General features: G+C 38.9%; 1 protein-coding gene across 1 annotated transcript in view; it reads left to right on the top strand.

Annotated features, from left to right (window-relative positions):
- The window catches only part of CEP162 (centrosomal protein 162kDa), a 48263-nt gene extending 32973 nt beyond the window's left edge, over positions 1-15290 (top strand). Inside the window, exons 19-27 of the mRNA XM_010144040.1 lie at positions 874-1000; positions 1791-1954; positions 3477-3581; positions 5038-5262; positions 6349-7019; positions 7833-7974; positions 9850-9948; positions 12821-12955; positions 15039-15290. Coding sequence (XP_010142342.1) covers positions 874-1000; positions 1791-1954; positions 3477-3581; positions 5038-5262; positions 6349-7019; positions 7833-7974; positions 9850-9948; positions 12821-12955; positions 15039-15257 — 1887 coding nt within the window. The 3' untranslated portion in view covers positions 15258-15290. The remainder of the gene's footprint in view (positions 1-873; positions 1001-1790; positions 1955-3476; positions 3582-5037; positions 5263-6348; positions 7020-7832; positions 7975-9849; positions 9949-12820; positions 12956-15038) is intronic.
- Positions 15291-16650: the final 1360 nt, after the last annotated feature.

Genomic DNA, 16650 nt, shown 5'->3' on the forward strand with positions numbered 1-16650 from the left:
ATAGAGCTACCTTTGAGCTCATAAGACTCCAGGGGCTCCCCTGGTTCCAAACATAGAGGTGCTGCTGCTACTCTTCCCTGTCCTTAGGTCCAGCCTGTAAGGAGACTGAACACAAGATCCAAAGATGGATAGACACACACAGGCAATACTAACCTGGTCAGACACACAGATTACAGAGAGAGCAGTGCCTTTCTTCACACCGTGGAAGTAGAAACAAGTACTCGTGGAAACACAAGGAGCACACGTGGAGTGATCCGGTTTAGCAGATCAGGAAGGAGTTCGCTAACAGCAACACAAATACATGCTGGCCATTGCTGGCCCTAGGCACTTGGTCTATTTACTGGCTGGCCTCAGAATCTCACCCCGCACTGTTTACCTGTGGATCCCTAGGATCAGGGGCCTCCATCTCCAGAGGCTAGCACTGAAGCCTTTCATCCTACTTAATCCTGAAGTTTGCTGGTGATCACACAAATGGAACAGAGAGTACATGCAGAAAATGGCGAGAAATAGAGAGCAGTAAGGTGAACTTATGGAGAATACATCTGTCCATTTAAGCTACAGTCTTAAGTCTTAGAAACGTAAAGCCATTTTCTTTACTGACGCTCTCAAAAGGCAGATGTTTTCTACTTCTAGGACAATTATGTAAGTCTTATTAAAAAATTCATGGGTGTTTTTTTTTGTTTAGCCTAAGTTTTCCCATGCTCTGCTATAGCAAGGCCTGAGAATAATACCAAAACTAGAAAACCTCATTGCTGCTGTGCTCTGACGCAGCTCTTTAATCATTTAATGGTGAAAAACCATGTTCAGGTTTTTTGTATGACAATGTCTGTTTTAGTTTTTCTTGCCTTACTGTTTTCTTTCTCTAAAACTCAGAAGGAAGAAACTAAATTACAAGAAGAGATAAGACGCCTCAAACAAGATAAGCAAGCGCTTGAGGTAGACTTGGGACAAGCAAAGAAGGAGAGAGATTTAGCAAAAGTCCAAACTGCATCTATATCAGGTAGAGTGCCTTCATCTTATGGAATAATTTTGCCTACTCTGTGCTTTATTAAATGTGTAATTTGTACGTGTGTGTATATATATAAAAATATATACATTTATTTCTTGTATCCAGCTGAACTCTTTGTTATTGCCTAATGTTTGATTTTTTGTGTCCATTTCCCACTGTGCATGGAAACCAGTCAATTGCATTTATAGGACAACTCTGCATAAGAAAATTGACTGTGTTGCATCTTAGTCTCTTATTTAGATCTTGCCTGGTTTTTCACTATAACTTACACCTTGTGACTTTTTTCACCCAGATCTCTTTCTGATTTGACTTTAGCTTTCTTAATGAGAGGTCCAGAAAATGGACTCTTTCGCTTCCAGTATCAGGCAGCACAAGTGCTAAGAGTTGTAATATTCGCCTCCATGTGTTGTCTTAATATGTTTGATCCCTAAACAAGAGAGTCTATACAAATCTAAGCATATATTCTCTATTGTCATCCATGTTTTACTGAAAACGTATTTATTAGAACGTGATCAGGAATAGATGCCCCTGAGTTTCTGTTCTAAGTTCCTTCCAGAGTAAACTATGAATTGATGAGTACTACTGTGTATGAGAGAAAAAAAGGTGGTGCTTTTTCAAATACTGTTTCATTTAAAATCCTGATTCAGGTCTGTTTTTAAAAATTTATTGCAGTAAGCGGTTTAGTAAATGCATGAAATGCTGAGAAGGATAGTGCTGACTAATTACTTCTTCAATACATAATTATTAATAAAACAATACTAAAGATGTTTTATTCTTGTAGGTGAGAAGTCTTATGAATTTAAAGTTATGGAAGAATCATACAAACAGGAAATTACTCATTTAAAAAGAAGACTTCAGTGGTATGCAGAAAATCAAGATCTTCTGGATAAAGATGCAGCCCGTCTTAAAGATGCAAGAGAAGAAATTGAGAAACTAAAACTGGAGGTCATAATATCTAGCTTTATCTAAGAAGCTGAAACCTGAAATTATTTCTTTGTGATGATGGATGTCATGTAATTCCATCCATAATATTACCTTTTTTTTTTCAAGATAAAAGATGTAAGCCTTAAATCAAATGTGGAGTCTTTATGTGCAAAATGGATATTAGTACACATGCAGTGAGACTTGCAAGTGCACAATGCTTAAAACCTGGGTTTGCTTGTACTGGACACCTTGATGATGCTTCTGGAAACAAAAGTAGTGTGTTCCCTTAAAATCTGCAAATTTCTTGGCTAAGAAAAGGAAGTACATTGATACATTAACAACTTGGGACATCCCTCTTGTCATTCTCTTCCCTCCTTTTCATTGTAGCATAGGCAACGCTTCCTTTTTGTTTTAAATACCAGTTCTAAATTCTTTTTTTTTTTTTGTCTTAGAAAGATTCTCTGGTTGCCATAGTAGGGAGGAAAAAACCAAAACACTCAAAATACAAAGCAAGCAAAACTAATACATGAATCTTGAATAGTTCTGAGATTTGCATTGCTTGCTTATCAGTAGATTTGACTTAAGAGTCATAAAAATAAAGAATTTTACCAGTGATAAAATGATCTTGGAATTTTTTCATGGTGGTTTTTTTTTTTTTTTAAGAGGTCACAGATGAAAGGAGGTGCCTCTAAGGAGCAGCCAGGGTAGGGTATCCCTTAAACACCATCGTATCAAACTGTGATCAACATATCATTGCTATGAAAAAATATTTTTATTTGCATTTTCTCCAGGATGAACTGGTGTTTAAAAACAATGAAGAGTTTTGATATAAAACCAATCAAATTAGTCAAACAATGATGGCATAAAAGCATTACCTTTGCTCACATTGCCAATGTGAAACAGAAATCACGATGGGAATACTTCCAGCTATCCAAGGTGTAATATCCCCTGTACAGTGGTCATAGTGGCCCATAAAGGTAGGAAACTCCATTTTAGATTAAAGCTTTGAGTCTTCATGGCCAGACTTTATGGGAGTGCAGAAGCGTTAGCTATCAAGTTCCTTCCTCTTGTCCAGGGAGTCAGCATTTGTTTAGGCACAGCATAATGTTGCTTTTTGACTGTTTGTGTACCTCATCATGGAGCAGAGCCTTGAGCCTTGCAAATCACAGACTATTTCCTTAACTCACACTGAACTTGTGTACTGTACTGTGTAGTACTTCGTAGCTTATTAACTGAGGCTGCATACTGGATTTATGATAGAAAGAAGCAGATTTATTGGTCTGAAGACAAGAATGTCCTGGAGCTGAAGTTCTCTTCTAGATGTCTGCAGCTAGTTTCAGGTCCTTTTGATCTTAAGTGGCTTGAAGAAGCTCTAACTTAGTTTAAGAAGCTGAAGAATCAGTTGATACAGAAATTACTATTTCCAGTTCTGAAGTTGCAGAATGATTCCATTATATTGTGTGAGTTTGAAATGCTTGCTTTTGTGCCACAGACAATGTCTCTGCATATGTATTTCAGTTTTATTTTCTCAATAACTGGATAGGTTGAGAAGCTCAGAGCTGAAGCTGGAGGTCAGTGTGTGCAACAGAAGAAACGTTTGCAAGACAGAGCAGCAGATGCTAAAAGAATTCAGGATCTTGAGCGACAAGTATGGAATAGTGTTTTGTTTAATCTTTGTTAAGAATGGTGTTTTGTTTAATCTTTATTTCAGATAAGGTCACTTACAACAGTTACCAGCCCTTTCATAAGGCTAAAGCATTGCATAAAAGTAACTTGTGCTATGGAACACTCCACACAAAAAAGCTGCAGTTACTTCCTTACAAGGGGCTCTTCTGCTATTGTGTTTTAATAAGCTATTTACTGATATCCCTTTTAAAATGCTTTAACGTTAAAATACTGCTTAGAATTTCTTGGAAAGGGGAAAAAGGACAAAAGCGCACACAAGCTTGCTCTTTGTCTTCTAAGACTGCTTTTGTCTATCTTCAGTAACCCTTTACACTAAGTCCAATTTCAACCAAGTTGATTCAAGCATAGAGGTTTAAATTTTATTGGATTCCTACAAGATTTATGAAAACTGGTGGAACAGAGACCTTAAAATCCATGTTTCTACTGAAGAAAAGTCCAGGTGGAAGTGGGTCCGTCTAAATTTTAGGAGGTGGCAGCTGCTTTTATGTGGGACAAATGGGAAAGCCTCTGCAGTGTGTTAATGTTAATTTTACTTATAGAAAAAGGGGTGCTTGTTACTAGTCTTGCATGCAAGTTGTTATTTTCTTGCAGACTCCAAAATAAAAGGTATATAATCTGTTATTGGGAAAATAATTTCAATACCGTTATGAAATTGTTTAGCCTGGAGAAAAGGAAGCTCATGGGAGACCTTATCGCTCTCTACAACTCTCTGAAAGGAAGTTGTAGCAGGGTGGATATTGGTCTCTTCTTCCAAGTAACAAGTGATAGGAGGAGGTGGCCTCAAGTTGTGCCAAGGGAGATTTAGATTGGACGTTAGGAAAAATTTCTTCATGGAAAGGGTTTTAAAGCCTTGGAACAGGCTGCCCAGGGCAGTGGTGGAGTCCCCACCCCTGGAGGTATTTGAAGGACCTGTAGATGTGGTGCTGAGACATGGTTTAGTGGTGACCTGGCAGTGCAGGGTGAACGGCTGGACTTGATGATCTTGAAAATCTCTTTCAACCACAATTCCGTGATTCTGTGAAATATGTCTGTAACAGTTGGAAAAGTAGAATGTGAGTGTAAAACCAGAAAAAAAGGTAATACTTTAACTGCATTAAGAGCCATTTATGACTTAAGTGCTAAGAAAGTAAATAAAAGGTCCATTTGACATAAGACTGTCTGAAAAGCAGAGCATAAACTCTCAGCAGAGAGTTTAAGATGATGTAAATTCAGTCAGGAAGAGATGATGAATCTTGTTTTTCTGTAAACAATAACATAAATGTAAGCACCGTAAAATGTTCTCAGCATATGCATCTCTTGTTTTCATTTTTCACCCTGCTTAAGTGGATGACATTTGTTAACATTCTGTCACTTATTTCTGTTCACTTTTCATCACAACTTTATTCTTTTTGACTTTTTAATTAATTTCTTTTTGATAGATCAGAGAAATGGAAGGAATTCTAAAAAGAAGGTATCCAAATTCCTTGCCTGCTTTGATTTATGCTGCTGCTGCTGCTGAGAAAACTAGTGATCTTTCAGCTAGAACGAGCACAGTTGATTTTTTGGAAAGAAGAATAAAGAAGTTAGAAACAGAACTTGAAGGTAAAGATGATGAAGCTAAAAAAAGTCTCCGTGCCATGGAACAACAATTTCAAAAAATAAAGGTAAAAGTTAGAGACCTGTTGAGTAGTCTGCTCTGCAAGGACCGGTCACAAGGTTACTGGGGTCTAACACAGAGCAGTGGTGAAAACTGAAGGCAAAGACCATGCTCAAGGCAAGAAATATTCAAAGAATTTATAACCAGAATTTCAGTATCTCCAGCTAAGATAAAAAGAGCATTGAAATTGAGAGAACAAGTTCTTGAGGCATAATAATTTAATTCATACAGTTAAGTAGGTTTCATCCTGTGGATCAGAGTAGCTTGTGTACCTAATTCTTTGCTACACCAAAGGTTTCAGTTTCACAGGTCTGCTGACTGTGAATTCTGCAGGGAAAGTCTGGGAACACTAAACATTACATGGTAGTTAGTCTGGCATTTTACTTGAAGGAAAAGATGAACTGCACAGGTGCTTAATGAGCAGGGAAGAAAAGCATTGGCTAGTCGTTCCTCCTTTTCTCCTTGTGAATAACTCATCGTGCTTTCCTCAGGTGCTATCCAGGCTATTAAGAAGGGTTATGTTTTCCTCAGCTCATTAGGAAGAAAGATTCTGCGTCTCTCCAAATTCACACTTCTGTATTCATATTTACAAATAAATCAAAATACAAGTCCTGTTAAAATTCAAGTTTTTAATGAAATACAATTGAGGCATGTGACAGTAACGTTTGTAACGTGACACATGGCAAATACATAATGACATGTAAAAAAAAAAAGACAATATATTAAAATAAGATGTTACTTTGCCTGAGTTGGTAATGTCTGAAGAGAAATCATTTATAAAAAAGAAATAGTTTCTGGTCAATTGAATTTTCTTTGCCGTAACTACTGCATTCATTGTGAGTAGAGGATTACTTTGTATTAAATGTTTTGAGTAGTTTTGTTTTACAAGAGACTTAAATTTACTTCACATAGTTTTTTCACTCGGGAATTTGTGAACTGTTTGAGTGATGTTGCTAGCAATACTGATGTGTATCTTGTCTTGTGAAACCTTGCTTCAGATGTGCAGTAACTTTAAAGAATAATGTGAAGAGCTAATAATAAAAGTACGCTTGAGGAAATTCTTTTTCTTGCCCTCCTCCCGCTCCTCCCTTAGATACAGTATGAACAAAGACTTGTGGAGCTTGAGCAACTACTTGCCTACAAATTCATGAGTGAATCATCAAAACTGAATGGTGATAAAGCCAGTTCTACAGACCTTGAACAGGAGCTTCAGAATCTAAAGACGACCCATCAGATCACCATTAAAAACCTCCAGACAGAAATTGAAAACCTTAAAAGTCAAAATTCCCAATTAAAACTCAGAAGTAAAAAGGATAATAAAGACTTAGAGTCTCCAGACTCTCAAATGAAACAAGGTAACACGAAAGACAAACTGTTAAAACTAAATGAGGAACTGGTCACCAAAAATAGAGAAATACAAGCCCTTACAAAAACTGTAGAGAAACTTCAAAAAGAAAGGATGGTGATGTTGTCTGATAATAATTTGAGAAATAAAACCAATAATAAGGAAAACTCTACAGAGATCTTGAAAAAGAATGCCCCGGCAACAGATGAAAGGCATTCCAGCAACAGTGGACCTTTTCTAAGCATTTTTAATGATGACAAAATATACCAACCACATACCTTTTCTGATTCCAATCTCTCGGAAGTTCTGCAAGAAAATGCACAGCTGAAAGAGGAGCTAGAAAGGTTGTCTCTAGAAATGAACCAGCAAAGGGTGAAGTCTCAAGCAACACTGGCTTATTCTGAAAATAACCTACGAAGGTAAATGCTCAGCGTGTTTCTTTAAAAACCTTGTTGAAGTGTTGGCTGATAGAGGATTGAAGTGACAGGTCAATGTCAGGTGTGTGTGAAGCTAGCTTCACACTTGGCCAGTGTTCTTTCTAAATTTCATTTTTACTGTTTGGTTTTGGTTTGGGGTGTTGGTTTTTGTTGTTGTTGTTGTGTTTTGGTGTTTTAGAACAGTCACTGTCTCAGGATTCTACAGGAAAACCTGTATTAATCCTTCTTGTTAATGCTACAGTTCATCATGGTTTTGAGTAAAAAGATCTTGGTGTCTACTGTTGCATCCCAGATGCTTTGTATTTGTGCTGTATGGCATTAATACTTGGTACTCGTTCTTTCCTTCAAACTGGGGTTCACTTCCAGTGGGTTTTGCTTAACCAGCTGTAGAAACTTTACACTTCACCTAGTCTATCTTGGATCCCTTCAAGTCAAAGTAGAGGAATTTGGCATATTTAGATTGCAACAGATTCTGTTCTAAAATAGATATCTGAAATAGGACAGCTGCATCATGAGTTAAAAGTACCTATTTTCTCTCCTTTTTTTTCTAAGAGGAGTCAAAAAGATGATTGGTTGAGTTTTCTGTATTCTAGCAGCCTCTAGTTAAATGAGGGGTATATCCAGCATTGTAGATTCTCCCGCCTTGTCGTCCCTGCAGAGCAGCGGAAGTAATGGTGGTGCTGTCTTGCAAGGTTTTGTTATGAAACATTTTATATGTTCAAGTGAGCAAATTTGCTGCATTTAAGAACTGTCTAGCTGCTTTACTACATCTGATTTTCCTCTCACACTGTTCAGGATACAGGAAGACACAGCAGAATACATTGCATCTCTGAAAGCTTCCCATCAGAGGGAAGTAGAGGAGATTCTTTGCCAGCATGCAAAGGAGCATTCTGCTTCTAAAGTAGCTGAACTAAACAGCAGAATTTCAACACAAGAGGTAAGATACAGTAGTTATATTCATTACCTATAGATGCCTCTTAAAGTTATTTCTTTCTATATTGCTATAAACTTCTGTCTTTCTTTGAAGGAGGATCTGTTGTTTTAAACATGGGCCTGTGCCCCCTTATTCACAGAATCACAGAGTGGCTGAGGTTGGAAGGGACCTCTGGAGGCCATCTCGTTCAACTCCCCTGCTCAAGCAAGGTCATCTAGAGCCAGTTGTTTAGGACCATGTCCAGATGGCTTTTGACATCTCCAAGGAGGGAGATTCCACAATCTCTCTGGGCTTGGAGACCCAAACAAGTACTTGGTTACCCTCATAGCAGAGTTTTCCTTAATGGTCAGACAGAACCTCCTGTATTGCAGTTTGTGCCCTTTGCTGCTTCTACTGCCACTGCGTACCACTGGAAAGAGCCTGGCTCTGTTGGCTTTGCTCTCTCTCTTCAGATATTTGTAGGCATATGAGTGAGATCCCTCTGAGCCTTCTCTTCTCCAAGCTAAACAGACCCAGGTATGAGAGATGCTCCAGTCCCCTAATCACCTTAGTGGCCCTTTGCAGACTCTCTCCAGTATCTCCATGTGCTAGGGAACCCGTAACTGGACACGGCACTTCAGGTGTGGCCTCACCAGAGCTGAGTAGAGGGGAAGAATCACCTTCCTTGATCTGCTGGCAACATTCATACTAATGCAGCTCAGGATATCATTAGCCTTTTGGTGTCCACTAGGACACCCAGGTCTTTTTCTGTAAAGCTGCTTTCCAGCTGGGTGTACCCCCGCATATACTGGTGGCCGGGGTGGTTCCTCCCCAGGAGCAGGACTGTGCACTTCCATTTGTTGAGTGTCATGAGGTTTCTGTCAGCCCATTTGTCCAGTCTGCTGAGCACTCTCTCGATGGCAGTATGACCTCTGGTGTATCAGACACTCCTCCCAGATTTATATGATAAGCAAAATTGCTGAGGATATGCTCTGCCCCATCATCCAGATGAAAACGTTGAACAGGATTGGACCCAGAAGTAACAATTCCACACATCACACCCAGTGCGTTACGAGCCTCCAACTATACTTCATTGCACTCACTGCCACCCTCTGGCCCAGCCATTTAAGTCAATTGGCAATCCACCTCGCTGTCTACTTCATCGCCTCTCTGTGAGGACTTTACAGGAGACAGTGTTGAAAACCTTGTTTCTGAAATCCAGGTAGGCAATATCCACTGGTCTCCCCTCACCTGCCAAGCTAGTCATTTCATCGTAGAAGGTTATTGGGTTGGTCAAGCATGACTTCCTCTTTGAGAATCCATACTTACTACTCCTGATGACCTTCTTGTCTTTGGTGTTCACACCCCCAACATACCTTTCCTTGATTTAGTTTAAGGCCCAGCAGAGCACCTCCTTACTGGCTCCTCTGTCACTTGGGTCAGGAAGTTGTCATCAGTGCTTTCCAGGAACCTCCTGGATTGCTAATGCCTTGCTGTGTTTTTCCTCCAGCAGGTATCAGGGTAGTTCAAGTCCCCCATGAGGACCTGGGCCCATGATTATATTTGTGCATTAAAAGTTTGGGATAAGTTTTACAGAAGTGTGAGGGTAGAAGGGGCTATTGCATTCAGATTATTTCAGATTGTTTTTCTAACTGCGGAAGGTAACTTGAAGATTGAGACTTTTTTCATATACTGTATATGTGTACACGTCTGCTATTGAGCAACCCATGCAGAGGACTTAAATAGCACACGTGCACGTGTGTTACAGCTATTGCTATACATGCACCACTTACACCTGCAGACCACCAGTACTGACACATTCTTGGTGTATTTTTCCTGCATTGTTTTTCACATGTTGTTATGGGTATTTATGTTAATGACAAACTAATGTTCTTGTAGATATTAATAAAACATCTCCAAGAACAAATCGGTGAAAAACAGAGACATCAGGAAGCCCTTTTAATTTCACAGATGCGAGAGGAACTCCTACAAAAAGAGGTAAATTTAAATTTGGATCAGGGGTGCCTTATTCTAATAATAAAGTTTTCACTTTCATCTTTGCAAAGCCTCAAGGAATACATAGTAAAATACGTCTTAGGAACAGTGTCTTTGTCAGTTGCTTCTACATGAATTATACCGGAGAATGCAATACATTTTCTAACAGAAGAGAACAACACAGAACAGGAGGTGAATCTTGGACCTCCTTTGATTATTTATTATTCTTAATTAGATAGAAATGTCTGACATCTGTATGAAAATTGATCATGGGGTTAATCCAAGCATTCATGCCTCTTCTGTGAGAGTCGTGATGAGTAGTAAAGAGATCACAAGACTTTTCCTTTATTAAGAGGGTATTTTATTAATGTTTTCAAATTCTTCCTTCAGAGAAAGCCTTATTTTTTTCCATCTTTCATTGCCACAAAACTGACTTAGGCAATTACTGCTTTTCTCCTTTGGCGTCTATGAAATGTAAGGTCTCTTAAGAAGAGAAGCTTAGCTGTAGTAGTTCTTTTTAAATCCACCAGGTTCTGAGAGAGGTATCTATGTTTTTCTTAATCTTCTATTTATAGCATGTAACCTAAAAATTACCTTGTTCATGCTTATATTTTTGGGTTAATATTGTGTAAAATTGATGTCTGTCTTTTAGCTCAAGCTTTATGCTTTTGTTGTTCTCAAAGTGCTACCAAATTTTTTTTATCACTTCCTGTTCTGGAGGAGGATATGGTCTGTCTTAGCATTGTGTTCATGTTTAATTCACCATCTCCTTGACATATGAACACTGCTCGTTTTAACTTCATTTTGATAACACAGTAATTAACCTGCAAGAGTTATTAAAAAGATTCTCCCACTCTGTAAGGGATTGAGAACTCCAGACATTTAATCTTGCTTGCTGCTTTTGTTTAGAAGAAATGAGAAGTATCAGTATGTGTTTAGTACATACTTAATATCATTAATCTCACTAAACTCATTCAACGTTTACCATGCCCATGCAAAATTCCACCTTTGTTGTGAAGTATTTATAGAAAAGTGAGGGTTTGTAGGGAGAGACAAACAAGCTCTGTATTTGCAGAATAAAGGCTGAGACTGTGGATTCGTATTATGAACCTAATGGCAGGTGTTGCCTCGCCATAGGAAGCTTGTTTCACTCCAGTGATCTCAGTAAATGTACTACTTGTTCCTGGGAAAAAAGGGGCAAGAGTACAATGAGACAAATGTTATGACTTTGTTTCTTCTATGACTGTTCTGCAGATTATTACTGACAGTGGTGGTTAAGAGAATGATCATCCTATCCGACCCAGGTGTTACAGACCGAGTTCAAGGTGCCAGCACTGACGAAGATTTAGCGGACTGCCTTTGTTACAAAAATCACTGCAAGGCTATACAGAGAGAAACGGCAAAGTAAAGCCTTGCTTTTGCCCTCTAGCATGATTGCTGTGCTGCTTGTAAAACACATTTTAAGCATTAAATGGTTAAGTAAGTTGAGCTGTAAAGGCAGCAACCAAACCTGCTAACACAATTAGTCACGACAAGGAAAAGCACTACCATTTGTAACAGAATTGAGTCCTCTGTCTAAAATGGCAGACTTTTTTCTGAGGCTCCCTGGAAGATTGTTACTTGAATACTAAATTCAGGAATGCTGTTTATGGATGTTTTAACTACATATTTCTCTTGCATAACAGCTTGCATGTAGCACAGCTTTGTATTTAATGTAGTTCTGTTGCTGGGAGAATATATGAAGACCATTTTTTCCTGGGGCTTTTTTCCCCTCATAACATCTTTCCTGCATGAATTGTTTTATTTAGTTACGTACTTGAGATCATGCATCAGCCCTTCCCTTCACTGGGGCAACCTAGAAGTCAAGCAGCAGACACTGAGTTTCACAAAACGTATGAGACAGACATCTGCTCCTCTGACAAATGTGGCTGCGATGGGCCCACAGGTTCAAAGCTGCTGGAGAAATGGACAGGCAAAAATGTAGTAACATAGGCCTTGTTATTTTGGAAAACCACGTTAAAAAATGGAAATAATAGTAAGCCATCTTGGAGTCACATCTCAGTAAAAGCGACAACATCTTATGAGGACCCTACGCTTCCAGATACTTAAAATTCAGCAGCAGATTGTCAGGGATGGCTGAGTGCTTGGGGAGGGTTAGCAGTTCTCAAATATGTTGGGTAAGGGGGAGCTAAGGATTATAATAAAGGGTAAAGACTTCAAAAGTTTCACTTCAGTTTACTTACATTAAGGAAGTGACCAATAAAACTTAGATGTTAAATGAATAAATATGAAGTTACTTAAAATAGGCAAAGAATAAGAATAAGCCAGTAGGGCTTTGTTAGAAAACTCACCTGAATTCATGGTGGATTACAAAATCAGCTGTAAGTCATGGGTAGAGTGGTTTGTTCGTGGTTGATTTGACCTGGCATTTATTAGACCAAAGGGGATTTGTAATCATGTCTGTTAGCAGCCTGTCTTTTCTGAATTTATTGCTTAGAAATACACTGGTACATTTTTTATTTGATCTTTATCCAGGATGTGAGAACGGACCATCTAATCGTAATAGTATCTGTTAATTTTTTAGTACATTTAGAAGTGTAAAAACTGACTGAATAATCACTGCTTAACATACTATGAACAGGATGGGATTTATGGAAAAGGACTAGATTCTCATATCCTCAGGCCACTACCTACAAACGAAAAGTCACTAAGCATTTGAATAAAGGAGATTCCTCTTTTCTGTCTTCCTTCCTCTAGCTTTTGAACGGAATGATAAAACAGCACAAATACAGTTTGCAAGGAATCTGGTTTATACACAATGATAACCATAATTAACACAATGATAACAACTACCATTGGTTCTCACAAACTGTAGGTGACGAAATTGTTGGAAGAACTGAGAGAGGCTAAGGAGAGCCACAGTCCTGAAATGAAACACTTCTTGTGCCTGGAAGAGAAAATCAAGCATATAGAGAGCAGACATGCAAAAAGAGAGCAAGAAATTCAAAAGGTACACTGAAGCACATCTGCACTTACTTCTCAAGAGCAATTTATTGGTTTAACTGTAGTTTGAGGGTATTTGCACAGGCCCGTTTAGCTCACACTGCAGGGGTGCGAGTCCCTTCTGATACAGCCACGGTCTGGTCTTTGGTGCCAGCTGACGCAAGCACGTGTAGATGCAGTCCCACTCAGCACGTCCCTGCTGTGGTAATTATATCGCTCATGCACAACTTGGGTGCATAACTCTCTCGCCACTTGCTGTGAGGAGGCCTTGCTTTTGCGGAGGGTTGGACCCCACGACCTCTGGAGTCCTGTGTTCCATCAGGTCATTTCATATGTCAGTTACACAGTGAAAGCTGAAAACTGACAGAAAGTGCGTAATGCCATTTGTTAAGCTAGGATACATTCTTCAACCCAACTGTAACTATTTTCTAGTCCTAGAGGCACCATTCAGAAAACCTGCATTAAAAGTACAGAAACAGCTCGCAGCAGTCTTGTTTCGGGTATTAAAAACAGTATGTGACAACAAAAAAAGTCTTCATCCTCAACAAACTGGAAATTTTGGATTTTGAAGCTTGGATCTTTGTGATACAGCTTCTTGTATCTGACATCTGTATGCCTCGAATGGGTTACACAAATTCACATTGATATTTTGTTTTTAATCTGTGTCATGTCCTCCACCTGATTTTTCATCTTCTGTCATCTGGGAACAGTTTTCTCATTCATATAGATTTTTTTTTTCCTCAACACTTTCATCACTTAAATATATGACTGTCATTAGTGTTTTAACTCAGGTTTTACTTACATAGGTGAAGCCAAAGGGCAGGTGTAGTAGTTCTCAGTTCTACAGTTTTGAAATCAGATCTCAAGGAATACACTTTTATGTACAGAATTCTTCATGGTAGGTTTTATTCTCATCCATTTTTACATCAGATACTTAATTTTCTTTCTGAGAAGAGCTGTGCATAAAGCAAGTTACTGGATTAGGAATAAACTGCTGCCACTGATGTTTTTATTATTCTTGTTCCCATTCTGTCCTGCTAAAGGCAACAGTGTTACAGATACTTTCTTACACTATTCACTTGCATTTGTATAATGTGGGAAATTCTTCATTTCTGTAGAGTGTCTGCTGCTGCCTAGTTTGTCGTCTGTCATCTCCACTGAATTCATTGCCTGACCTGTAGTATTTACTGAGATGGTTTGTAATGTATTTAAAAAAAAAATCAGTATACACAACGATTACTAAGTCATTTCATCTCTCCTGGTGCTCCTAGCCTTGCTTTGTATTAAGCTTTGTCCTGGTTTTGCACCTTTAATCAGTGCAGTGGGGCACAGAACAGTCCCCCAAATGAATTATAATGAACTAATGATGTAGGAAAACTGACTGTTGAACGAGGGAACAGTGGGTTATCCTTGGTGCCAAACTACAGATACAATTTATGGCCTTTAAGTGATAGAGCTTTCCTTGAAGAATCTATTACTATTCATAGTAGTGTGGAGATTTTGATACCTTGTGACTCTCTTTATTTATTTTGAGTAATTCAATAGGATTATGCCATGGATTCATGTAAAAATTAATTCAAACTTCTTTCTGCAGCAGCTTCAGACCTTCATTGACTACAGGATATTTTCTGATAATGGAACTTGTGGTTTTTAAAAGTACAGCAGTAGCCCAGAACATGTCATTCAGACTTGGTTTGGGGTTTTTTGCAGGGTGTTCTTTTAACACATTTAAATGGCAATTCAAGAGCTTCATTTTGCTTACAGAGGAGTTTTTTTGGTTTACACTCAGCTGTTTTGAATGTTCAAACTTTTAATTGCTGCTCTGGAGAGGGCAAGTTAAATTCTCCTGAGGCTCGTTAGTCAGTAATGGCTTATAGCTGTCTGTCATTAATGCAGCTATTTAAAGGGATTCATTGCTATCAGAATGATTTTTGTAATATTCAGAACAAATTGTTTCTGCTTAGCGTGAGCGCTGGGCTTTGAGACGGAGCATCAGATGTAACGAAGTGGCATATTTTTGCAAGGGGGCAGCGTTGGCTGAATGGTTGATTAGGATGAAGTCACAGTACTGACCTGCTTCTCATTTGCAGGCAACCCAGCTAGCATCCCAGCTTACTGAAGCAAGGCAAACCCAGGAGGCTGCGAGGTGGCGAAGACTGGCACAACAGAAGAATCAAGAACTGGAGAAATTCCGAGTGGAACTGGATTCAATACTAGATGTTCTACGTGAACTGCAGAAACAAGGGGTGATTATTCCTGCACCTAATTCCAGTGGATTCAGTGTGACAGACAGTCACTGGATGACATGATTAGGAAGGAGTTGATTAGAGAGGCAGAGTTTTAATATTCAAAGTTATGTTTAGAAAATATTACTGAAAATCAGTAATGTAACACTCATAAATTAAGTCATGTCTGACCTGAAATCTTGCTTGTCCAAAGGTTTGCATTGAGCAACACCCTAGTCATATTGTACATCTTCTGTTTTGTTTGTTAGTAATAAAGTTGATGCAATTTTTAAAAAAATATTAGGAATATTGAGGTTATTCCATAAATTTCATTACCATTGAAAAATTCCATTTGATGCTTTTTCAGATACTGTAGAACATGCCTGAATATTTTTAGCTTTTGTTTATACTTTATAGTGAACAATTTGAGTAACCTGCTGCTTGGCTTGTATTTTTCAAGTTACTATTTTTCATTCAGTAGGGCATGAAAATCCTCTTTTTTCCAACATTTTGCTTCTCTCCCTCCAGTTCATAAACCGTTCCTCCCCTTGTCTGTAAGATCCCTTCCAGCTTTGTGATTGTTGGAGCGGAGCAGGCATTCTCAGGTGATGCTCCCATTCACACTATGGTTTACTTTGCAGTTACTTCCAGCTGTGCAGGTAAGAGTGATGGCAGACTGGTCTAGCAGAATTGTTATGGACAGGTATAAAAAAGCCTGTACAATACAGCGTGAGTAGTTACTGGTATCCCTTTTAAAAGGGAAGGCTGTACTGGGTAAGATTTCCACAGCGGGCTGTCCTGGATTTGTCAGTGTTGTCTTTATAGATGATCTGGACAGAACAAAGAGGTCAGTCAAACATGAGTACAATGCACTGAAGCTCAGACTGCAGGGATCTGTTGGTGGGCAAGGTTAGAGGTAAAATACTGAACAAATTGGAAAAGGGGCCAGAAAAAAATCCCAGCCAACTACAGTCTTGAGGAGTGACAAAGACTTAAGCAGGAATAATGCATTACCCAGATACCAAAAGAACTTTCCGTTGAACTGACAGGCATCATAGCAGGTAACAAGCTGAATGTCAGACAGACCCTTGTCTTCTCCCTCTCCTTTTGTGCCCTGCTGAAGGTACGCACCTAAGTGTAGAGCCTGTAAGATACTAGCAGGCATAGGAGCAATTCCTGCTATATCACTGAAGTGGGTTAAGCTTTTGGTCCCTTGTTTCATGAAGGAGATGGACCAACTGGAGGGAAAAGAGCAATCAGCAGTCTAGAAAAATGGAGTCTTAGGAACCACTGAACCCACAGGAGCTGCCCCGCTCCGGAGAGGAGACTGGGGAGGGAAGATGAGGATGGCTATTACACATCATATATAAAAACCCTGCTAACAGGATAGAAAGAGGAGAAGCAGTAAGTCAGAATCAAGAAGATAGACAGCAATTTAGTGGCTGGGGAGAAACGCAACCAAAAAATAAAATAAATT

Source organism: Buceros rhinoceros, unplaced genomic scaffold, assembly GCF_000710305.1.
Source record: "Buceros rhinoceros silvestris isolate BGI_N320 unplaced genomic scaffold, ASM71030v1 scaffold8579, whole genome shotgun sequence".
NCBI classification, from domain to species: Eukaryota; Metazoa; Chordata; class Aves; order Bucerotiformes; family Bucerotidae; genus Buceros; species Buceros rhinoceros.